Source organism: Xyrauchen texanus, chromosome 15 (assembly GCF_025860055.1).
Source record: "Xyrauchen texanus isolate HMW12.3.18 chromosome 15, RBS_HiC_50CHRs, whole genome shotgun sequence".
NCBI classification, from domain to species: domain Eukaryota; kingdom Metazoa; phylum Chordata; class Actinopteri; order Cypriniformes; family Catostomidae; genus Xyrauchen; species Xyrauchen texanus.
In genome coordinates, this window is record NC_068290.1 from 659,771 (window position 1) to 686,015 (window position 26,245).

At 38.6% G+C, this 26,245-nt stretch overlaps 1 protein-coding gene across 1 annotated transcript; it reads right to left on the minus strand.

The window, feature by feature from the left end:
• Positions 1 to 331: 331 nt before the first annotated feature.
• eomesb (eomesodermin homolog b) lies at positions 332 to 5,894 on the minus strand. Its single transcript, XM_052144424.1, has 7 exons — positions 5,777 to 5,894; positions 3,794 to 4,388; positions 3,350 to 3,504; positions 3,082 to 3,203; positions 1,595 to 1,753; positions 1,440 to 1,501; positions 332 to 1,361 (listed from the first exon to the last, which is right to left on the minus strand). The coding sequence occupies exons 2-7, from the start codon at positions 4,306 to 4,308 to the stop codon at positions 608 to 610; spliced, it is 1,767 nt and encodes a 588-aa protein (XP_052000384.1). The 5' UTR covers positions 4,309 to 4,388; positions 5,777 to 5,894; the 3' UTR covers positions 332 to 607.
• Between the last annotated feature and the right edge of the window lie 20,351 nt (positions 5,895 to 26,245).

A 26,245-nucleotide genomic window follows, 5' to 3' on the forward strand; every position in this document is an offset into this window, starting at 1 on the left:
ATTTAAATAAGAATAAACTGATCAACACAGGTAGATTTTTGGCCACTATGCCAATTTCATGTGGCATGGCTTACCCAGTGTGCGCACATGTTGAGCGCATCATCACTCTTCAAAAGCAGAGAATAACACGCATGTAATCGCATGTAAACATGGTTTTCTTGCTTTGTCAGATTTTTTTAAATAAGTTGATTTTTGGGAGTAATCAGCGTATTGGCGTGCATGTAAACACGATTGGTTACATTTCTGGATACATTTTCCCACATCTGTATCACATAGTGTTCCTTCATTCTGTCTCTTCCAAAAAACACTTTAAGAAATGAAAATGTACCGATCCAAAACATAGGAGGCGTTTAATACAGACACCACAACATTTTACAAACGTCTTTCTTACAACACTTTTGAGTGGCTTTTGGGTGAGCGTTTAATAAATTAAAAAAAGCAAAAAACATCTGAAAAAATGGATTTAAAGACCCACAATTCACTATCAAATAATCGGGAATTGAACTGTTTACGTGAGTCGTAACTCGGACAAAACACAGATAAGATTGCGTACAGAAACTCTATAATGGAGCGTCAGAAAAGCCGATTAATGACTCGTTAAGTCACTTTAGGTACTGGCATAGAACGCATAATACCCAACACCCCTGGCGGTGGACGAAATGTCTTTGTTAATGTTTTGGGAAGCTACAGAGTCCTCACACTTGATTGTTGGGGAGTTTTCGGTTCCGGACTCGCCGTGAGACGTTCTCCTCCTCTTGCATACGACCGAGTAAATACTTGGTTCAGAGTCCAGAGGTTTCAGCGGCGCTGCGGTCTCCATCCAGCCCGCGGTTTGAGTAAACGCACGTTCCTCTCTGGATTTGTCTTTGTCAGGCGTTTGTTCATCGGTGAAGTCTGTGGGACTCGGTCTGGGTGACCATGGCAAGCCAGAGGGCATTTTTCTCGGGTAGGAGCCTCGTGACCCCCATCCCGCAGTCACGGATGCAAAAGCGGAGTCTGAATAGTAGCCAAGAGTGTGAGGGCTCTGCAGGGGTAAAGATTTGAAACTGTACGGCAGCAGGGAACTGGAATAATCGCCCTCGTATGCGGTCAGTTCTAACTTGCTGGCGCTAGTTTGTTGGACGGAAGTAACCAGCCACCTCTGTGTGGCACCAGCATCATCCACTTGAGGCGATAACATGCCGTTTGTTTGCGGCACTGTCCGTTCACCGTTGTAAAGGCGACTCGGAGTCAGATTGTTGACGAACTGGTCCTGCAGGAAGGGTTGCATGGCGTAGCGTGCGCTCGGGACGATCTGTTGAGTGCGAGGGGAATCTGTCGGCGATGGTGTAAGTCTTTCCCGCTCTGGAACAGTATAAATCCTGCAATGCAAACGTGGGTCAGTTTTAACAGTAAATAAATCACAAGTCAGTGACCACAAGAACGAGATGTACACTCACGAATCATAATTGTCTCTGAAACCCTTCGCAAAAGGATTGTGGTCAATCTTGAGTTGAGTGATCTGGAAAGAATAACACGGAAGTCAGCTGGAGTATATCGTGTTTCTGTGTTCTCGTATTTGTGTCTCTATTTAAGCTATAAAGAAAAGACGCACATCTGTGTTTTGATATGCCGTGACGGCGATGAACTGGTTCTCGGGAAAGGTGAAGATCTGAGTTTTGGGATCTCTTCCTGTGCCCTCGGTGCCATCATCTGATACTTCAACCACATGAAGCCTCGGCTGGTACTTGTGTAGAGACTGAAGGACGATCATCTGCTTATAAGACACACAGAGATGAAAATATGACATTCATGTCATGCGTGTGCATTTATAAGTGGGCGTTTCACAAAGCAAATATCCAATTATATGAACTTGGTCAGTGGCAAAAACAATATGCAGGTTTATACTTGGTAAACTCTCTTTTTAGAACAATAAATAAATAAATAAATAAATGGCACGTATAACTGTGTATGTACTGTATAATGTGCCACATCTGCACATAATTGATGCAAATATAAGCTACGTGTTTTGTAAAAGAGCGTTCCGGGTTTAATACATGTTAAACTCAATCGAAAGGATAATTTGGGTTGACACAAAAATTAATTACGACATTACGTGTCCATCCTATTCTTTAATAAAAGCACAAATGTGTGTTCCAGTGAGACTCTTACAATGGAAGTCAATGGGGGCATTTATTAGGGTTTAAAGGCAGGAATGTGACGTTTATAATTGTATAAAAGCACTTACATTAATTCCTCTGTTAAACTCATGTATTATTTGAGCTGTAACGTTGTTTAAATCACCGTTTTAGGGTTTGAAGTTGTTCAAATTGATTATAACTATCCACAGATGTGGTTATTAAGTGATTTAATGACAGTAAAATCACATTAACACACATATTGTTTTATACACAGTGAGTATTTGAACATTTACAGATTAAACCCCATTGACTTCCATTGTAAATGTAACCCAGATTTCTGCATTTGTTTTGTAAAGAAAAGTACAAAAAGTTGATTAATGCAGAAATATTATGCCACGAATGGTTTGGATGTTTCGTATCTTGTATTGAAGGTGGAATATTCCATCAGTAATTGTTCCACTTCACTCACTATAATATTTGAGCCGATTTTTAAGATGCATCCATTTCAATTTAATAACTAATTTCCATCAAATTGAAGTGAATAGTCTTGAAGAAAATGTCATTAATAAAACTTGCATTTTTTTTTGTAAAGATTTATGCATTTTATTTAGTTAAAAATAAGGCAATTCAATCAGATGGAAATGTGTTATTACATTTAAATGGATACTTCTTAAAAATCGGCTCAAATATTTTATATAGTGAGTGTTTCTTTAAATATCATGTGTGAGGATAGAGCTTAATAAAGCACAGGAGCTATAGATGCAACTTTATGCATGTAAACAATAAAAAATAAAAAATATTAAATGACATAAAAACAAGCAATTGTGCCTTGAGAAGCAAGATTTAAACAATTTACTCAAAAGGCAAAAAAATACAAATTTAAGCATGAACAATTGTCCTGCTCCCCTTAAAAGCACATCAATATGAATATGCAAAATTATGTTTGTAGCATCATCTTCACCTGTGCATTATTAGTATTTGCCCCCTTGTTGTTCGTGAGTTTCAGTTTCCCGAAATTAGTTTCTTGTCTCATCCAGTGCGCGCCGGTGTTCGGGGACTCGGGGTGAATGTAAATCTTATTTCCTGTCATAATAATACAAATTATTATTATTATTATTATTATTATTATTATTATTATTTGTATTATTATAAGTTAAATATATCAACGTTTTTTTTAATGCATTTTTATTTAATTTTAATTGTATTATTTGTATTTGTGTCGTCCTTACCTTGCATGTTATTGTCGGCTTTCCCACAGGTGACCCATTTCCCGCCTTGAAATCTCCAGTGGTTCGGATCAGCCACAACAATCTCCACAAACACATTATAATGCGTCGTCAAGCTCAATCCGGTTATATTGAAACTCAGAAACGGAAACATCCGCCTGTCCAGAAAATACAAGAAATTATCCAAATTATTCATGACCTCCAAATCGGTGTAAATGCATTCGTGTCTATTCGATTAAAAAACTCCTCAATTAAGTTACATTCAATAATAATATTACTCTTATATTTTATATATATATATATATATCAAACTATTATGGGATGTTTCCATCCAGCCTATATGTCAAATATACTCTCATGGTAAACATAACCTAACTTTTCTTTTCTTTAGTTCATTTAAACAGTTTCCCCCCAAACGGAATAATGTGATTAATTGGAATATCTCACCTGCCCTGTTTGGTGATGATCATTTCGGTTTGGTGCCGGTGGAATTTGAGCCACAGCGGCCGGTTGCAGAGGTACACCTGCGCTCTCAGTCCCGCTCCAGACAGAGACACGGAACCGATTCCCGACCCGGGACCTTGATACGAGTGGTAAGTGTTTCCAGAACCGTGTCCAAACTGATACCCCGTGCCGAACTCACTGCGTCCTGCACACAGAGACTGACAGAATCCCGTGGACGGCAGAACCGAACCGTAATGGAGCGACGTCGCGTACCGCGATCCATCCGAACCGGCGTACATGGATCCGGTCTGACTCGCGCAGGGGAACAAGGAGCACGGGCTGGAATTCTCCTGTGTGTGTTGGGATGCGCCCATCATGAAATATCGGTTCGAACCGAGTCCGTCTAATATGTACCGACCGGTACCGAGCAGCTCATCTTCACAAATGATCGGTGAAACGTTCCCGTCGTCCACATCTCCGTGTGAGGACAGCGCAGAACCGGATCCTTCTCCGGGCATCTCCACAGAGGCACACTTACCCCGGACACTTTAATGATGCTTTAATTATTTATCTTCCTTAAATTCACTTCTCAGCATCACTAGAAATGACAGAATGAATTTATACATGTCAATAATATGATATAAAGTTTAAACTGATGTTTCATTTCTTCTAAAGACATTACAAATAAATACCAGAGCAGTGAAGAGTCCATAGGTGTGAATTTATTACATTTAATAAAGTTATACCAGTTATAAAACGATAAGCGTTCACTTGCCGTTATAGATCGACTTTTCGTTTTCGGATCGATTCACGGGGCTCGATTTAGAAGTCAAACATTTTGCGAGTTAAAACAATTCCCTATATTACACTAAAATGAACCATAATGGTTTTTATAGCGTTTATTTATTTTATTTGTATTAATTAGGTATTTTTTAAAATCAGTAATTAGTTGTTTTTTTTATTTATAATTCATTTGTTGTTGTTGTTGTTTTTATAAATGTTTTAATCGTTAATTCGTTTTTTTTATTTAATCTTTTCATCATTAATTAGGTTTTTACTTTTTTTAAACATTACTTTGGTTTGATTTTTTTTTATAATGAATTACTTTTCTATTTGTATTATTATTATTTTTTTTTTTAGCATTAATTCGTTTTTATTATACTTTTATTTTTGTCATTAATTAGTTTTATTTTTTAGTTTTTTTAAATTATTATTATTTATTATTAATTATAGTTCAAATGGCACTTTCTATTTCCCAATTTTGTTCTGCGAAATGAAATGTTTAGATTGTATTTTATAAATCAATTATTTAATAACGTTTCGGTGAAATGTGCTGTGCGACTATATAACGGGTTAGTTACATTTACAGGTATTTTAATATTAATAATCATTCAATTAAAAACGTCCCCGTTCGTCGGACTTCACTGCGCATGTGTTTGATTAAAAACACCTTAATGTCAATCTAATAACATCCGATACATCATTGCGATTGAAATGTTCCTTCACAATAACATTGCTTTGGCACTGCTGACATTAGAGTTATAAAATGATTGAAGGAATATAGAATTATCCTATTTGTGTCATGTGAACAAACTCTATTTAGCATCCATTATTGCCCTTAATATGCTTAAACTGTATTGTTAATTAAAAGTTATGCTTATGTTCGACATTTATACACTTTGATGTCTAAAGAGCATCTACTGGTAAAAACAGACTGTCTTGACACGAATGACTTGTGAGAACTTTGTCCTTTTTATTGGAATAAAATGTGAAATAGTCTATTATAATTGTTTTTATTGTCGGATGTGGTGGAAGTCGCTAATAGGAATACATCCCATTAAAAAGGACATGAATGTCCATCTAATCCTCAAACACATGTGATGCCAAATCCATGATCGTCTCTCACGAGGATCTCGACACACTGTATCTGAATGGAAGACACATTGAAGCTTGTTTAAAGGCAGAAACAAAGTAAGAATGACTCACCAGTTTCATCTGCATGTCGTTCAGTTCAGTCCTGCATGTAGACTGAAGAGTCAATGGCAGTGATGTCGACAGAATGAAGAGCTGCTCGTGTTCTCCTGGTACAGGATGAGGGGTGAGTGAGATCTGACTGTGGGCATCTGACATGCTGCCAACTTTATTCGTGCAGCTCTCTGGAGCCCCCTACTGATGATGATGATGAGGATGGCAGTATTTACTCTGGAGGCTCAGAAGAGTCATGCTTCATGATGTGAGTAAAGCTACATTGTCTTACATGATCCTCCTAAAATACTTTGGATAAAAATAGTCACCAGTTGCTGACATACAGTAAATGTATAGAGCTATACAATGACTGTGGATAATATAGCCGAGATCATTTGCACCTGGGAGAATTTGATGAGGAAATCTGAAACTGAGAAGCACAAGACTTCCCCAAATATATCAGTTTGCTCTCCATCATCTCAGTGGTGTCTTGGAGAAGCCATTGATTCTGGTAGCCACAATGTAACATGTAACGTGATGTAGCATGACGTCAAGGTATTTGAAATACTAATTACTTTAAACATGAGCCACATTCATGAGCTCACGCTTATAATTCTGTCTTGTGTCTTTGACACTGTGTGCCCGTGTGATCTCTAAACAGACAACATGTGACTTAACTCTTGCTTTAGCAGCACAACCGTGACTCATTTCCCGTGTTACGTGAAGTTGTGACAAGAGTTTGACTCTGACCTGATGCATCTTTCACACTTTTTAAAGAGCCAATCAAACTTACCACATCTGTCGACTGGACTAACTGCACGACCAGTGAAATACTGCATACGTGATGTAATTAAACGCTTCAGACAGAAATTAAAAATAGAATTAAAGCATCTAATTAGCAACTGCTTTCATTTCCAGTCCAAAACAAAACACAAGCACATTTCCTTTCTTTCGGTGATTTATACAGTAACAGACAAACCGTTTGAGCTTTCTAGAATGATTATATTCACAGAAAGTCATTTCAGAAAGGGCAAACATATTTGGATGCTGGAGAAATATGTTTAAAGTTTCTGAGATGGCCAATTTAGCTCCCTGTGACTCAATGAGACATCCATTTGTAATCGCATGAAAACTGTTGACAATCGCTGAGGATCAATTACGTTTTATTTAATCAGTCGCCTAAACAGCACCATTGCATTAGTTCAATCGACAGCATTTGTGTCATAATGTTGATAACCACAGAAATACATTTCGACTCGTCCCTCCTTTTCTTTAAATGTGTGTTCCAGTGAGACACTTACAATGCAAGTCAATGGGGTTCAATCTGTCAACATTACAATACTATATAAGTGTAGCAACTAGACATAAACAATATGATTTTAGTGGGATAAAATCACTTACTAACCTTTACTCTGTAAAGTTATATCCAATTTGACAACGTTGTTGCCATGACGACGTAACAAGTAAACAGTGCTGGGTAGATGACTTCTGGATTTTAGTCTGGTACTGATCAACACCTGGAGTCGTGAGTTTGAATCTCAGGGTGTGCCGAGTGACTCCAGCCAGGTCTCCTTAGCAACCAAATTGGCCTGGTTGCTAGGGAGGGTAGAGTCACATGGGGTAACCTTCTCGTGGTGGTGATTAGTGGTTCTCTCAATGGGGCGTGTGGTGAGTTGTGTGTGGATCGGGGAGAGTAGCATGAGCCTCCACATGCTGTGAATCTCCGCGGTGTCACGCACAACGAGTCACGTGATCAGATGCGCGGATTGGCGGTCTCAGAAGCGAAGGCAAAGTGGATTGAGGCGAGTAACCGCGCCACCATGAGGACCTACTAAATAGTGGGAATTGGGCATTCCAAATTGGAATTTTTAGTAATGTAATCTCTTGGATTACGTTTTATAAAAACTTTCTTTATGGAGCAAAATATGAGAATTTCTATGATTGTTTTGTCTGTTTCTAAGTAAAAATAAAAAACGCTATAAATCTAAAAATGTTCATGCTCCAGCAATTTTGGAATTCCAAAGGCCATCCATATGTGATAACAGAACAGACCAGCTATATTTGGGAATTGTTACAGAAAAAAAAAAAATCATAAATGTGTATATATATATATATATAAAAATTGTCAAAAAAAACAAAAGTGCATTGATGTACATTCATTCATTTATGAAACGAAAACGAATTCATCTTCAGTGTAATTATGGCGGGAGGCTTGTATACGGTCTGTGGGTGCAATATAGAATTAAACATTTTAATTAGTTAAAAAGACAAGAGGGATCAATAATTATGCCTGATTAATAGGTAATCATGTAATCTATAAAAGTATTTGTAATCCCTTTTACAAATATTTTAAAATGTAATCTAGTTACAAGTACACCATTTTGTAATCTGATTACAAAATTCAGAATAAATGTAATCTGTTACTACCCAGCACTACATATAAACCTAAAAACCCTTAAACGACCATAAAAAAGATTCTTTACAGCTCAAATAAAACATGTTTTAACAGAAGTGCTTTTATAAAATTATAAGCTTCACATATCTGCCTTTAAACCCTCCAAAAATGTACCCCATTGACTTCCTGTCACAACATGAGAGAGGAGTGAAACGCAGAGAAATCAAATATAACAGTGTTTATTGATAGCAAAGAGATGCAGTCATGAGAAAATAATCCGGCACAGGGTGCAGCGGGGAGAGCAAAGGGAGATGACTGACTGAGGAAGGCGGAGATGATGGTGTGGAGGAATGACGGCCTGGAGACACCCGGGAGGAGAATGCCGGTGATGAGGCAAATGGGTGAGAAGGTGAGTATAGACCTTATTCATGCTAGTGCCATCTTTGATTGTTAATGGGGATCTTCAATGAGCTGCACTGCTGTTTAATGAGTCGTTCCACTGACGAAACATTGATAAAATATCTGTACAAGAACATTCAATATACAGTGAACTCAGAGAGTATTGACGATGACTATCACACCTGGAGTCACAAGTTCGAGTGACCCCAGCCATGTCTCCTAGGTAACCAAATTGGCCTGGTTGCTAGGGAGGGTAGAGTCTACGTGGGGTAACCAAATTGGCCTGGTTGCTAGGGACGGTAGAGTCACATAGGGTAACCAAATTGGCCCGGTTGCTAGGGAGGGTAGAGTCACATGGGGTAACCAAATTGGCCTGGTTGCTAGGGACGGTAGAGTCACATGGGGTAACCAAATTGGCCCGGTTGCTAGGGAGGGTAGAGTCACATGGGGTAACCAAATTGGCCTGGTTGCTAGGGACGGTAGAGTCACATGGGGTAACCAAATTGGCCTGGTTGCTAGGGACGGTAGAGTCACATGGGGTAACCAAATTGGCCCGGTTGCTAGGGAGGGTAGAGTCACATGGGGTAACCAAATTGGCCTGGTTGCTAGGGACGGTAGAGTCACATGGGGTAACCAAATTGGCCCGGTTGCTAGGGAGGGTAGAGTCACATGGGGTAACCAAATTGGCCTGGTTGCTAGGGAGGGTAGAGTCACATGGGGTAACCAAATTGGCCCGTTAAGGGAGGGTAGAGTCACATGGAGTAACCAAATTGGCCCGTTGCAAGGGAGGTAGAGTCACATGGGGTAACCAAATTGGCCCGGTTGCTAGGAGGGTAGAGTCACATGGAGTAACCAAATTGTCCGTTGCTAGGAGGGTAGAGTCACATGGGGTAACCAAATTGGCCCGGTTGCTAGGGAGTGTAGAGTCACATGGGGCAACCAAATTGTCCCTGTTGCTAGGGAGGGTAGAGTCACATGGGGTAACCTCCTCATGGTCACTATAATGTGGTTCTCGCTCTCGGTGGGGCGTGTGGTGATTTGTGCCTGGATGCCGTGGAGAATAGCGTGAAGCCTCCACACGCACTACGTCTCCACGGTAACACACTCAGCAAGTCACGTGATCAGATGCACGGATTGACGGTCTCAGACGCAACTGAGATTCATCCTCCGCCACCCAGACTGAGGTGAGTCACTACGCCACCACAAGGACTTACAGCGCACTGGGAATTGGCAGGAAATCAAAGAATAAAATTAAAGAAAATATATAGTGAACTTCAGACAACATGAGTTATGTAATATCAGATGTGCTCTAGGAGCTTTATACAGCTTTGTACCATTCGTGCCATTGAAGAGATGGTAAGTCTGTCCCTCACAGCCTCATTTTCATTCCCATTAAAAATCAAAGATGGCGCTACTGTGAATAAAGTCTAATAATCCACAGGAATATCAGTCCAGAGAGAAACGTAATCCACCAACAGGTAAATCCACACTGGAGAACTGGGCGAGAGACAATATTAGACAATCATAAGAAACTCACAAAACAATCTGGCGACCAACATGACACAAGAGGGAGAATATATAGACAGCGGGAATGGGAAACAGGTGGGAGTGTTACCTCATGAATGTTGCCAAGGGAACCAAATCACGCCAGCCACGCCGCAAGGCAAACACATGCGGAGAACAAAAACACACAGACACGCAGGAAAGACACTGATCCAATAACTGACCCACAGAGATCAATCGATCATAATCAACATTACGCCACAAATGCTGAAATATTACCCATGTGACAACTGTTAATCTCCTCAATACTGTGTGTATATGTGTAAGAGGATTCACCACTATTATCTTTGTGAGAGTCAGAGGAGAAGCTCTTTGACAGTGATGTGCAGTTCACTCGAGATACTGTAAACGATCATCAAAACATATTTATCCAGCTTTGATTGTGTGAAGACAAACAGCTGCATCAGTGTTCACGTGTGTTCAGTGTGCGAGACTGCAGACCAGGCCAGACTGTCACCTCACCTGCCTGAAACCTGCTGCCAGACATCTGGTTTGAGTTCCTCAGGTGTTGACCCGCGTCTGTGGGCGCATTTCCTGTGATGTCTCGGGCTCAGACACAGCTGGCACTTCATAACAGACCTCCAGACAACGAGTCTTCAATCTGGATGGGTTACACATTCGTGAGGTTTCTCAAATGTTCTCGCGTTCCCATGAACACTTTCACTGAAGAGACCAAATGAATCAATCCTTTATTTTGACCTTGCCTCGGGACGTTTGTATGTATGTGTATTTCTGATTTATATCTGAACATTTGGTGCCAGTTTAGTTCTAGTGTTTGAGAATGATCATTTGTGAATGTCCTGTCAACAGATTTACTGATGAGTTCTCAGAAGATTCATTCAAATAGAGATTAAAGAGAATAAATAACCAAAAATGTTTCAATGAAATGGAAAGCAACTCGAGTGGGTTCGTCTGATAAAAGGTCTCCAGTATTTGAGCAATGCCATCCACATTCTGTGCCAACAATCGGCTCATTTTATATATACATGAAACATTAAAAAAAAACTTCATCATGATTTCTGAGCAATTGTTTCCCCCTCTGAGACGTAGAAATACTGGTTTTTAATTTATTAAAAGTTTGAATGTATTACATATTTATCATAAATGAATTTAAATAACTTGCCATTAGTGGTCTGCATATTAAATGCACTTTGGAATTTGAATTGAGCTTAATAAATGAATAAATCATAGTTTCATTCTGTATGTTTGACATTGTGAAATGAAAGTCAACAGCCAAAAACAAGCTCTTGATTGAGTTAAAATGATGCTGTTGGTGCTAGACAGGTCCATAAACCGACGACAGGTTATAATGTGACTAACTCAAACTTAAAAAAGCAACATTTCCCGTGTTAATGATGTTGTGACAAGGTTTAGTCTTGGACTTGATGTGTTTTCATACACTGTTTCAAACAAACATTCTCCAGTGGATCTTTATGGGACTTTAAGTTCTGATTCAAGGGCCTGATTTGAGATTTAAGAGTTGTGAAAGTTTCATTTGATGTTCTTCATTTCTGGATTCTTTCTGAAGTTATTGAGGAACTCTTAAAAGGATCTCCTGTGACATCAGACTGTTATTCAGTCTAAAGAGTGTTGAGTGATGTCTTTGTCTTCGTCACCGAGTACTGACTCAAATCAGGGGAATCTCTGCTGAGCTTCTGATTTGCTGTTGGTTCTCATGTAGTGGGAGGTGTTAAAGAAAGGAGAATGATAATGATTGTGTTCCAACACTCCAGACACCCACAGATGTTGTACTGCAATGAGAAATATGAGTGGAGTTGTGAATGCGACCCCAGCAACACTTTGTCATGGGACTCTTGAGATTATTTAGGGGAAATATTTCCACATGTTTACATCTGTAGTGTTTCCGAATCCTTGTTATTTGATTTTTTACATCACTGCAAAAGTTTTTTTTTCTTGCTTTCCAGTAAAAATATGTAAACATGCCTAAAACAAGATAAATGTACCTTGAGTAAGATAAAAATCTTGAATTAATCATATTTTTCTCAGCCCATTTGCTGATCTTATGCGTAATTAATTACATTTGGCTGTAACCATATTTTTACTGCAGTAATATTGTTGTCCATCGTAACTATGGTTTTTGGCTGTAACCATATTTTTACTCTAGTAATATAGTAGTCCGTCGTAACTATGGTTTTTGGCTGTAACCATATTTTTACTCCAGTAATATTGTTGTCCATCGTAACTATGGTTTTTGGCTGTAACCATATTTTTACTCTAGTAATATAGCAGTCTGTCGTAACTATGGTTTTTGGCTGTAACCGTATTTTTACTCCAGTAATATTGTTGTCCATCGTAACTATGGTTTTTGGCTGTAACCATATTTTTACTCTAGTAATATAGTAGTCTGTCGTAACTATGGTTTTTGGCTGTAACCATATTTTTACTCCAGTAATATTGTTGTCCATCGTAACTATGGTTTTTGGCTGTAACCATATTTTTACTCCAGTAATATAGTAGTCTGTCGTAACTATGGTTTTTGGCTGTAACCATATTTTTACTCCAGTAATATAGTAGTCTGTCGTAACTATGGTTTTTGGCTGTAACCATATTTTTACTCCAGTAATATAGTAGTCTGTCGTAACTATGGTTTTTGGCTGTAACCATATTTTTACTCCAGTAATATAGTAGTCTGTCGTAACTATGGTTTTTGGCTGTAACCGTATTTTTACTGCAGTAATATTGTTGTCCATCGTAACCATGGTTTTTGGCTGTAACCATATTTTTACTCTAGTAATATAGTAGTCTGTCGTAACTATGGTTTTTGGCTGTAACCATATTTTTACTCCAGTAATATTGTTGTCCATCGTAACTATGGTTTTTGGCTGTAACCATATTTTTACTCTAGTAATATTGTTGTCCATCGTAACTATGGTTTTTGGCTGTAACCATATTTTTACTCTAGTAATATAGTAGTCTGTCGTAACTATGGTTTTTGGCTGTAACCATATTTTTACTCCAGTAATATAGTAGTCTGTCGTAACTATGGTTTTTGGCTGTAACCGTATTTTTACTCCAGTAATATAGTAGTCTGTCGTAACTATGGTTTTTGGCTGTAACCATATTTTTACTCTAGTAATATAGTAGTCTGTCGTAACTATGGTTTTTGGCTGTAACCATATTTTTACTCTAGTAATATAGTAGTCTGTCGTAACTATGGTTTTTGGCTGTAACCGTATTTTTACTGCAGTAATATTGTTGTCCATCGTAACCATGGTTTTTGGCTGTAACCATATTTTTACTCCAGTAATATTGTTGTCCATCGTAACTATGGTTTTTGGCTGTAACCATATTTTTACTCTAGTAATATAGTAGTCTGTCGTAACTATGGTTTTTGGCTGTAACCGTATTTTTACTGCAGTAATATTGTTGTCCATCGTAACCATGGTTTTTGGCTGTAACCATATTTTTACTCTAGTAATATAGTAGTCTGTCGTAACTATGGTTTTTGGCTGTAAACGTATTTTTACTGCAGTAATATTGTTGTCCATCGTAACCATGGTTTTTGGCTGTAACCATATTTTTACTCTAGTAATATAGTAGTCTGTCGTAACTATGGTTTTTGGCTGTAACCGTATTTTTACTGCAGTAATATTGTTGTCCATCGTAACCATGGTTTTTGGCTGTAACCATATTTTTACTCTAGTAATATAGTAGTCTGTCGTAACCATGGTTTTTGGCTGTAACCATATTTTTACTCTAGTAATATAGTAGTCTGTCGTAACCATGGTTTTTGGCTGTAACCATATTTTTACTCTAGTAATATAGTAGTCTGTCGTAACTATGGTTTTTGGCTGTAACCGTATTTTTACTCCAGTAATATAGTAGTCTGTCGTAACTATGGTTTTTGGCTGTAACCATATTTTTACTCTAGTAATATAGTAGTCTGTCCTAACCATGGTTTTTGGCTGTAACCATATTTTTACTCTAGTAATATAGTAGTCTGTCGTAACTATGGTTTTTGGCTGTAACCATATTTTTACTCCAGTAATATAGTAGTCTATCGTAACTATGGTTTTTGGCTGTAACCATATTTTTACTCTAGTAATATAGTAGTCTGTCGTAACCATGGTTTTTGGCTGTAACCATATTTTTACTCTAGTAATATAGTAGTCTGTCGTAACCATGGTTTTTGGCTGTAACCATATTTTTACTCTAGTAATATAGTAGTCTGTCGTAACTATGGTTTTTGGCTGTAACCGTATTTTTACTCCAGTAATATAGTAGTCTGTCGTAACTATGGTTTTTGGCTGTAACCATATTTTTACTGCAGTAATATTGTAGTCTGCTGTAACCATATTTTTATTATAGTAATATTGTAGTTCGTCATAACCATGGTAACCATATTGTTGACCGCTTTGTCATCTCAAACAACGTGAATTATTCTCAGTATCTGTGGAGTTTCCAAAGTATGAGCAGTCAGATTTATATATTCATTTAAAGTAAGCAGCTCGTCCACACTTTTGCAGCCTTCAGTGGTTTAATAATCGCACTAGGACATGTCACTTGGATTAATTGTCCATTTCAGTGTAAAAGGAGTAACAGTACACATTCAAAATTTGCATTTGAAAGCTGTTGTGTGTCAGTCATATTGTGCGCTGGTACCGGATAGAGTCGGTGCTCGGTACTGCAGAAACACTGGTATTGGTTCAGCTTTTTTTATTTTTTGTACTGACTTGGAACCAAAGCACCAGCACTTTTGATAACACTAGCACATAATAGTACACAAATAAAACAAATAACCATAAATGTTTATGTTGGCTATATATGGTAATATATATGGTATATTTGGAATATTACTACACTCATATTAGCTACCATACAACAGTTTATTGCATATTATGTTTATTGGTATAAATATATAGTAAATTATATAGTAAATTCACAGAATGCCCACCTCTTCAGACACCATTACACCACTGGTGGAAACCATATTTATATTATAGTCACATTTTAGGCCATAGTAACCACGTTTTTTGGCAAAAACCATATTTTTACTACAGTAATATCATAGACCATAGCAACCATTTTTTGGGGTGAAAAATATATTTTTTAGTAACTTTTAATAAGTAATTGTATTTTTATAGCGCTTTTGTCCTTGTTAATTGGCTGATGTTTTATTGTCTATTAATTGATAGTTGATATATTCCATTATAAGAGTGTAGTCCATCAATAGACCAAGGTGATGCAGGCAGAGATTAATGAGATGCATCGCAGTTCAACCGGCAGGTAATATCGGTGAGGTTCGGTGTGGTCCATCCTAAATCCAAGGTTCAGGCAGTGGCATATGAAGTATCCCATGTCTTATGGTTGGAGTTGGCATCAGTTCATCCTCTAAAGTCCCGTAATAGACTGAAGTGATGTCTGTATGGCACCGGCTGCATTTAGTCATCATCACTCAGAGACATGTAGCAGTGGAGCCTGACACCAAGCAGGAACGGAGCTGGAGCTGACCGGCTTCAGTAACCTCGGGATAATGGGGCTAATATGATCATATTTCTTGGTTTTAGTCAGCAATCTGGCTGCTGCATTTTGAACCAATTGAAGTTTGTTTATTGAACTTGCTGGACATCCTCTCAGTAATGCATTACAATAATCTAGTCTTGAGGTCATGAACGCATTAATTAGTTTTTCGGCATCAGCAACCGAGAGCATGTGCCGTAATTTAGCAATATTTCTGAGGTGGAAGAATGCTGTTCTACAAACATTTGTAATTTGATTTTCAAAGGACAGATTGGTATCAAATATAACACCTAAGTTCTTCGCTGTAGAAGATGATGTAACGGTACATCCATCCAGAGTCAAATTATATTTTAGCGGCTTGTTTTTAGAGGTTTTTGGTCCAATAATTAGAACCTCTGTTTTGTCAGAATTGAGTAGAAGGAAATTTCTGGCCATCCAATCTTTGATTTCATTGATATACTCTGCTAATTTAGAGAATTGTGAAATTTCATTGGGTATCATCGGCATAACAGTGGAATTTCCTGATAATATCTCCCAGGGGAAGCATATATAAGGAGAAAAGTAGAGGCCCTAAAACTGATCCCTGTGGCATGCCATACTTAACTTTAGTTTGATTTGACAATTCCTCATTTACACAGACAAAGTGGTAGTGGTCTGATAAAGAGGACCTAAACTGTGCTGTGGGGATATGGGCATGTTCATGTATCTGTCTGTGCAAGAGGGAGAGCGGTAAAGCTCGTCACCTGGGCAGTCATTATCTCTAACACCTGTGTCTTGTTAAAGTGATTGAGGAGGGAGACCTGAAAAGGCCAGCGGATGCATCAGTATGCAGAGAGTGACAAGAGAGAGACTGTTCCTGCATGTGTGAGAGAATTACGACTCGTTTGTGTGTATACTGGGCTACTAAGAGCCCTTTATGTTTTTGTGAGTGATGCCGAAGAGAAATAAAATACTCGCGTTGACTGTTTACTGCCTCCTGACTCCTCCATTGTTCAGATTATGAACTTGTATGAATGCTAATGCAAGTCCACTAATGCCAACATAATTCTCCAGCCTATTCAAGAGAATGTCGTGATCTATCGTGTCGAATGCAGCACTAAGATCTAAAAGCATGACGATCAGATGATAAGAGCAAGTCTCTTTGCAGTCTCTGTACAGTGATGAGGCCTAAATCATGACTGAAATTCTTTGTATATACTATTTCTCTGTAGAATTGATCATATTTGGGAGGATACTACCTTTTCTAGTATTTTTGACATAAACAGGAGATTTGAAATCGGTCTATAATTAGCAATTTCTCCAGGATCAAGTTATGGCTTCTTAATAAGCGGTTTGATAACTGCCATTTTAAAGTTTCTTGGGACATGTCCTAAGCATAGCGAGGAGTTAATGATATTAAGAAGAGGTTCTGAGATTACAGGAGATACCTCTTTTAAGAGCTTAGTTGGTATTGGATCTAACAAACATGTTGTGGCTTTTGATGTTTTGATACATTTGTTAGCTCTTCATGAACTATGACAGAGAAGGATTTAAGTTGCTCGCAAGTTCACACACTTCTTTAACATTATCTTTTTTTTTTTTTTGCCAAAATATTTTTATTAAGATTTCCTTCATGTAAATACAATCACAATCTTGTTAATACAAATTTGTCTATGCGAACATAATGACTGCATTACATGAATTTAAACCCATTAAAAGGCAAGAATTAAGCAGGAAAAAACTAATACAGTGAACACCGCTTCTCTCTTCAACATAGGTCATTAAGCATAAAAAAATAAAAACATAGTATAACATATAATCTTATCTCAAAGTATACATTCTTCCACTTTTATTTAAAGTGAGATTTAAACTTAAGCTTAAATTGTGGAACTACAGGCTTGTTTCAAAAGTCCAAAGAATCATCCATCAAATCTAAGTCCTTAATAAAGTCTATGAAAGGTCCCCAAATCCTATCGAATAAATATTGTTTAGATTTCCTAATGTATGTTATTCTCTCTAGAGGGAGGCTGGACATCATCTGCTTTAACCACTGGGTGGCGCTGGGTCTGTTCACATTCTTCCAAGACAAGGCTATACATTTCTTTGCAGACAACAAACTTATATTTATAAAAGTACATTCAGTTTTGCTATAATCATGTTTGTCTGGGTATAAAGCGATTAAAAACAATTTTGGATACAATACTATCTGTTTAGAGGTAATTTTTTTCAATTAAATTTTTTACCTCCTCCCAGAAGATTTTTATTTGCCTGCATTCCCACATGCAATGTATTAGAGTCCCTCTAGAGCCACACTTTATGCATACATCCGGTATATTATTAGTTGTACAGGTGTAATATATACGCGCATGAGCCATTTATATTGTAGCATTCTAAGACGGCTATTTATAGACATGGTATGGGTTTTAACACAAGCCAGAAATAATGCCTTTTCTCAATTTATTTTTAACCATCAACTTTTCCAGCGATGTAAGGGAAGGTTTACTTATATTATTTAACATTATCTTTAGTGATCGCCGACTGGCGAAGCCAGACATTGTTAGTGCCGACATGAATAATAATTTTAGACAATCTACATTTAGCATTAGCCAGCAATTGTACATTTTATCTGATGTCAGACGCTCTAGCACCAGAAATGCATTTAACAATAGTGGCTGGAGTCTCTCTTTCCACGTTCCTTACAGCAGAATCACTGATAACAAGGGCTCTTTCAACATGATTCTCAGTGGATCATCACTGTGTGGGGAGAATAGATTGGAAACCCTAGCAGGAATGGGAGAGTGGTGTCTCTTTGCTGAGCGAGTATGAAGCTGAGACTCACCCAAACGCCCTGCTGCGGTGGCTCTACAGCTGGAATCAAAGTGTGGATGTCGCTCGCTGTTCTACCCACATCCGAAACAGTTTCTACTGGCTTCTCTTTCTCACTGACCTCCACTAGTGCTCGGATGTGTGTCTCTAACTCAATAATTTTCTCCGTCAGCCTGACTAATTCCTTACATTTATCACATGTAAACCCCTCACTGCTGACGGAAGAAGCTATAGTAAACATGTGACATGCAATGCAGGAAGCAATAACATGAGCGGATGCCATGACTTACCGCAATCGTTTGTTGTTGTTGTTGTTGTTATGTTGTTCTTGAGCAGTGAAGGTTTGAGATCGATGTGCATCCCTCACGCAATTGTTTGCTGTTGTTGTGTTTGTTCCTGATCAGCAGATGTTTGAGATTGATGCAATCAACCATTTAAAAAAACAGAGGGGAAAACGAATGCATGCAGTCGAAATGCAAGGTGTAGACAAGCAGAAACAGAAAAGAAAATGGGTGCACGCAGTAATATACACACGGATGAAACGGTAGAAAAGGGGTCAAACAAAGCATGCAGTAAAATGGCAAAGGATAAAATGATGAGCGTAGAGGAATAACAATGCTAAGCAGGCTAGCAAGCTACAAACAAAGAGACTTCTGCAGTGTGCCGGTAGCCACTAAAGTAATATTATAGACCGTAGTTACCATGGTTGTTAGCAGAAACATATTTTTACTATAGTAATACTGTAATACCCACATAGTAACTAAGGTTTTAGTATAGTAATATTGTAGTTATGACTGCTGTAACTATAGTAAATCTTGTGAGTACTACAGTATGGCTTTACTGCAAATACCATGGTTAAACTATGCTAACTGTAGTAAAACTAGACAATCACTCTTTAAAAACATTTGTGCAAGCGTGTGACCCTGCATGGCATGTTTACAGTGTCTCAAATGTTTACTGGAATCGTGGCATCCTGTAAGTTTGTTCATGTCATTCAGTTATTGTGCGATCGGTGCGGCAGGACAGTCAGTGGGGAGTTTACTCAAATACTCACTTCCCCTGTGCTTTCTTTTGACACGTCTAAAGGGCCCTTTCTGTCGTTTTGCCACTCTTCCCTGTCGTTTCCAGGCGGGGTGGAAGAGCCTGTGACCTCGGCAACAGTCTTGGCAGCGTTGTTTTGGAACAGCAGAAGGGCCGAGTACAGAGAGCTGCCAGATACACAGCCATATGAACATGATACAAAGAACATAAATGGCCATTTCAGTCTGATTTTGGGCCTCTTTTAACATTTACCTTAGTATTGTAACACTTTGTTATGCAGTTTACTTCACACTGGGTTTAAACTTAAAGAAACCTTACTGACGTTTATCTAGAGATGCATAATTCCAGACAGCGATGTGAAAGAGAGAACCGGGTACATATTTGGACGCCAGAAGGTCAAGCCCCTCTTTGACTCTCCCTTTTCACCCCCCATGTCTATATTTATGGTGTGGTCCTGTCTCATGTACAGAACAACAGCAGGAGCGGAGCAGCACATTTGGTCCCCAGCATGGGGGCCGTTGGTAAGCCGACAGCGTTCCAGCTCTCCTGTCGAGCCTATCTTCTGTTTCTCTGTGAATATTCCGGCTTTCCTCATTTGCATCTGCTAATTACATCCTGTTAGCATCATTTTGTACTTGACGCCCCTCTAAAGCAAATAAATTAATACAGCTACTTGTAAAGAATACAATCATGATGTTAAAGATACTAATTGACTTCTGTAAGAGGAAACATTTCCCATGTTATCCGTGTATTCCCGAATGCTTTGTTTAATTAAATCTGGACACTTTGAGGATTAAATATTAATTACTCACCCCTGACCATCAGTTTCAAATCAAATGAAGTCTGCAGTTGTTACCTTGATTGCAACAGTCTGGTTCTGGAAGTAAAATCACATTAATTTTCTCCATAGAGGAATTGATTATTAACAATGACTGATAAACCTTTAATGACAGATAAAGACTGATAAAGTTCAGAAGTGGTTAATAGATGGAATATGCTTCTGTTGACGCCATTAATCTGCATAAATTCAACTTAATTTTTAAAACAATTGTGAAAATATCCACCAATCAGAGAATCGCAGCAAACAATGTGCATCAAAAGAGCTCTGCGGTGACCGCCCACTCCCATGATGCACTGTAAATGACACAATCGAGTCAAACTACTTACACATTTGCACATATATTTAGCACTAAAATGTAAATAGATTGTTTCTATAGTTCAATAGTGTTATTCCTTTTACACCATTTTTAATTCAATTTCATCATTTGCAATACTTCATGGGATTGTAGTTAATTCTCTCATTAACCTCGTGCGATCCCGTGTCCACATGCGTGGACGTTGTATTTTGACTTTGCTATACTCAACGCATAATTTAAATGAATAAAAACAAACTGAATATTGTTCACAAGACTCTAGACTGTCATTTAAAGAGTTTAACTTCTGCCATGACACAACAACATGTTGATTTCCGTGAATTGCAACAATGGGTGCAGCACCAACATAAGTGCCTCTGGTAAGAAATCTAAGAACAGTTTTGTCACTGAAACGTGTTTGGATGTAAAGAGGAGAGTCTCTAGTTTCGTTTGATATGCCGCTTTAAATAATATGTAAATTTTTTGCTCATCAGCGCACTGATAAACATGACGTCCACATATGAGGACAATGGAACTACATTTCCTCAAAAGTTGAAAAAACATGTTATTTTGAATAACTTTCAACTCAACACATCTGTGGGTCATTTCACTTCATTGCAATATATATATTGTTGTTTTATTTTTATCACTGTGCAATACGGTTCTATTAATTAACATTATTAAATGCATTCCTATATTTAATGTACATTATCACATTGAGAATAAATTAGTTAAAAACTGATAAATGTGTCTTTCAGAGGCTTTATATGGAGTTATAATGAAAATAAGCTGCGTTTCAAACTGATCTGAGACCAGTGCAGACAGACAGCACACTGGAGGTTAAGTCATGCACTAAATAGGGAGCAAGGGAGCATCCTATAGCTCTCCTATAACTGTTCTGAGACCAGTGCAGACAGACAGCACACTGGAGGTTAAGTCATGCACTAAATAGGGAGCAAGGGTGCATCCTATAGCTCTCCTATAACTGTTCTGAGACCAGTGCAGACAGACAGCACACTGGAGGTTAAGTCATGCACTAAATAGGGAGCAAGGGATTATCCTATAGCTCTCTATAATTGTTCTGAGACCAGTGCAGACAGACAGCACACTGGAGGTTAAGTCATGCACTAAATAGGGAGCAAGGGAGCATCCTATAGCTCTCTATAACTGTTCTGAGACCAGTGCAGACAGACAGCACACTGGAGGTTAAGTCATGCACTGAATAGGGAGCAAGGGAGCATCCTATAGCTCTCTATGCAGTTAAGTGCGTTCACTCCTAAAATCTGATCAAAAGTTCAGTTTCAGCTGCAGATGATGTTTGGATCACTCAACGTGTTTGACACACATGGGACGATGATCATCAGTGCATAGATTCAACATTTATAATGGATCATTTTACTTTAACATGATTGACAGTGATTGGATGATGCTGGACGTTACTGTAAATCTGAATTAATTATGATCATTTATGATGTCTGTAACATGAATAATGAACACTCCTGCAAACACCTGCACTCCTTGATAAAAAAAAAAATCAGACCTTCTATAGTTTAGTCCCGCTGTACACATATGTGGATATCAAGTTTTAGAAAAACTATTTGCTCTAGAAGTTATTATTATTATTATTATTATTATTATTATTATTATTATTAGCTTTTTTATTAGGTGCTACTAGTTACAAATCAAAAAGGGAAGCGAAAAATGTGCACTGCAGTCACACTCGGCTCTCAGGAGGTTAAATAAATCGATATAAACATTGAAACCAATTTTTCCACATATAACCACTAGATGGCGCCATAAACATGTGACATGTATATTCTATAGGTTGTTTGACTCGTCAGCTGGAACAGAGTGAAACAGGAGCCGTCAAGCGTTGTGTATAATATTTGATATAAACATCATTATAGGGTTAAAATGCTTTAAATGCAGCTCATCAGATCAAATCTGTTTCAGAAGGGCTAACATTAGACAATTGTATGTTTTATCTTTGCCTTGTTTTTCGTAAGTTTTCTGCTAAGACAAATCTACTCTATCAATGTTTTCAAAGTATAAAAGTATTTAAGTATTACATTTGTAGATTGATGGAAAATCATATATCATAATGCGCCTATTAGACGAGCAGTGACAGGAAACTCAAACTATACAAATCATTTCACTTTAGATGAGTTGAAGATGATGCATTCAGTTTATAATTGTCCTTGTCATGCTTCATTTTTTATTCCTGTTGTATTATTGCACTGCACCTCCAGAAATCGGATTAATTACCTCTGGATTAAGCTTGTGCCTGTAGATAAAGAGCTTACAAAATACCTTTGGGGAAAGTGATTAACAACAGAAACAATAAATCAATCAATGCATCAAATGAAGCTCGATTATATTCACCAGTGTGAGTATGAAGCTACAGACAGCAGGATGTGTGCTGGAATGCTAATATCTGAGAGAACTTGCGTTAAAAGGTTTTTAAAAAGTAACATCAGATTCGTTTTTGTGTGATGAATGAACCGGACGTTAAAGTCAAAACTCTTTTAACACGAGTGTTTTGACTCATTATTTCGGACAACATATGTAGCATAATGTGTTCTGTTTCACATTCTATTTAAAGACAAATCATAGGCAGCATATTGAATATACTGTAATAAACTATTACTCCATTATGAGCCAATGGATGGATAATCTATAGAAAATCAAGTTTATCAAATAGTTTATGATGTTTCCAGGAGTGTTGATTATTCATTGAGACGTTACATCATTAGCATAATTAATTCAGATTTACAGTAATGTCCAGCATCGTCCAATCACTGTCAATCATGTTCAAATAAAATGATCCATTATAAATGTTGAATCTATGAACTGATGATCATCGTCCCATGTGTGTCAAACATGTTGAGTGATCCAAACATGCTCCCTTGGTCCCTATTTAGTGCATGACTTAACCTCCAGTGTGCTGTCTGTCTGCACTGGTCTCAGAACAGTTATAGGAGAGCTATAGGATGCTCCCTTGGTCCCTATTTAAAGCATGACTTAACCTCCAGTGTGCTGTCTGTCTGCACTGGTCTCAGAACAGTTATAGGAGAGCTATAGGATGCGCCCTTGGTCCCTATTTAAAGCATGACTTAACCTCCAGTGTGCTGTCTGTCTGCACTGGTCTCAGAACAGTTATAAGAGAGCTATAGGATGCTCCCTTGCTCCCTAATTAGTGCATGACTTAACCTCCAGTGTGCTGTCTGTCCGCACTGGTCTCAGAACAGTTATAGGAGAGCTATAGGATGCTCCCTTGCTCCCTAATTAGTGCATGACTTAACCTCCAGTGTGCTGTCTGTCTGCACTGGTCTCAGAACAGTTATAGGAGAGCTATAGGATGCTCCCTTGGTCCCTATTTAGTGCATGACTTAACCTCCAGTGTGCTGTCTGTCTGCACTGATCTCAGAACAGTTATAAGAGAGCTATAGGATGCTCCCTTGGTCCCTATTTAGTGCATGACTTAACCTCCAGTGTGCTGTCTGTCTGCACTGGTCTCAGAACAGTTATAGGAGAGCTATAGGATGCTCCCTTGGTCCCTATTTAAAGCATGACTTAACCTCCAGTGTGCTGTCTGTGTGCACTGGTCTCAGAACAGTTATAGGAGAGCTATAGGATGCCCCCTTGCTCCCTATTTAGTGCATGACTTAACCTCCAGTGTGCTGTCTGTCTGCACTGGTCTCAGAACAGTTATAGAGAGCTATAGGATGCTCCCTTGGTCCCTATTTAGTGCATGACTTAACCTCCAGTGTGCTGTCTGTCTGCACTGATCTCAGAACAGTTATAAGAGAGCTATAGGATGCTCCCTTGGTCCCTATTTAGTGCATGACTTAACCTCCAGTGTGCTGTCTGTCTGCACTGGTCTCAGAACAGTTATAGGAGAGCTATAGGATGCTCCCTTGGTCCCTATTTAAAGCATGACTTAACCTCCAGTGTGCTGTCTGTGTGCACTGGTCTCAGAACAGTTATAGGAGAGCTATAGGATGCCCCCTTGCTCCCTATTTAGTGCATGACTTAACCTCCAGTGTGCTGTCTGTCTGCACTGGTCTCAGAACAGTTATAGAGAGCTATAGGATGCTCCCTTGGTCCCTATTTAGTGCATGACTTAACCTCCAGTGTGCTGTCTGTCTGCACTGATCTCAGAACAGTTATAAGAGAGCTATAGGATGCTCCCTTGGTCCCTATTTAGTGCATGACTTAACCTCCAGTGTGCTGTCTGTCTGCACTGGTCTCAGAACAGTTATAGGAGAGTTATAGGATGCTCCCTTGGTCCCTATTTAGTGCATGACTTAACCTCCAGTGTGCTGTCTGTCTGCACTGGTCTCAGAACAGTTATAGGAGAGCTATAGGATGCTCCCTTGGTCCCTATTTAAAGCATGACTTAACCTCCAGTGTGCTGTCTGTCTGCACTGGTCTCAGAACAGTTATAGGAGAGCTATAGGATGCTCCCTTGGTCCCTATTTAAAGCATGACTTAACCTCCAGTGTGCTGTCTGTCTGCACTGGTCTCAGAACAGTTATAGGAGAGCTATAGGATGCTCCCTTGGTCCCTATTTAAAGCATGACTTAACCTCCAGTGTGCTGTCTGTCTGCACTGGTCTCAGAACAGTTATAGGAGAGCTATAGGATGCCCCCTTGCTCCCTATTTAGTGCATGACTTAACCTCCAGTGTGCTGTCTGTCTGCACTGGTCTCAGAACAGTTATAGAGAGCTATAGGATGCTCCCTTGGACCCTATTTAGTGCATGACTTAACCTCCAGTGTGCTGTCTGTCTGCACTGATCTCAGAACAGTTATAAGAGAGCTATAGGATGCTCCCTTGGTACCTATTTAGTGCATGACTTAACCTGCAGTGTGCTGTCTGTCTGCACTGGTCTCAGAACAGTTATAGGAGAGCTATAGGATGCTCCCTTGGTCCCTATTTAGTGCATGACTTAACCTCCAGTGTGCTGTCTGTCTGCACTGGTCTCAGAACAGTTATAGGAGAGCTATAGGATGCCCCCTTGCTCCCTATTTAGTGAATAACTTAACCTCCAGTGTGCTGTCTGTCTGCACTGGTCTCAGAACAGTTATAGGAGAGCTATAGGATGCTCCCTTGCTCCCTATTTAGTGCATGACTTAACCTCCAGTGTGCTGTCTGTCTGCACTGATCTCAGAACAGTTATAGGAGAGCTATAGGATGCTCCCTTGGTCCCTATTTAGTGCATGACTTAACCTCCAGTGTGCTGTCTGTCTGCACTGATCTCAGAACAGTTATAAGAGAGCTATAGGATGCTCCCTTGCTCCCTATTTAGTGCATGACTTAACCTCCAGTGTGCTGTCTGTCTGCACTGGTCTCAGAACAGTTATAGGAGAGCTATAGGATGCTCCCTTGCTTCCTATTTAGTGCATGCCTCTGAAAGACACATTTATCAGTGTTTAACTCATTTATTCTCAATGTGATAATGTACAGATCATATAGGAATGCATTTAATAATGTTAATTAATAGAACTGTATTGTACAGTGATGATAAAATAAAATAACAAAATGTATATTAAAATGAAGTGAAATGATCCACAGATGTGTTGAGTTGAAAGTTATTCAAAATAACATGTTATTTCTACTTTTGAGGAAATGTAGTTCCAGTGTCCTCAAATGTGGACATCATGTTTATCAG

What these genes read in the sequence shown, in the direction of transcription:
- eomesb (XM_052144424.1), bottom strand. Translation starts at nt 4,308, where the DNA reads ATGCCCGGAGAAGGATCCGGTTCTGCGCTGTCCTCACACGGAGATGTG. An exon ending in CGGCATATCAAAACACAGAT is followed by an intron (nt 1,502 to 1,594) that starts GTGCGTCTTTTC and finishes TATTCTTTCCAG; the next exon opens with ATCACTCAACTCAAGATTGA. An exon ending in TTCAGAGACAATTATGATTC is followed by an intron (nt 1,362 to 1,439) that starts GTGAGTGTACAT and finishes TTTGCATTGCAG; the next exon opens with GATTTATACTGTTCCAGAGC.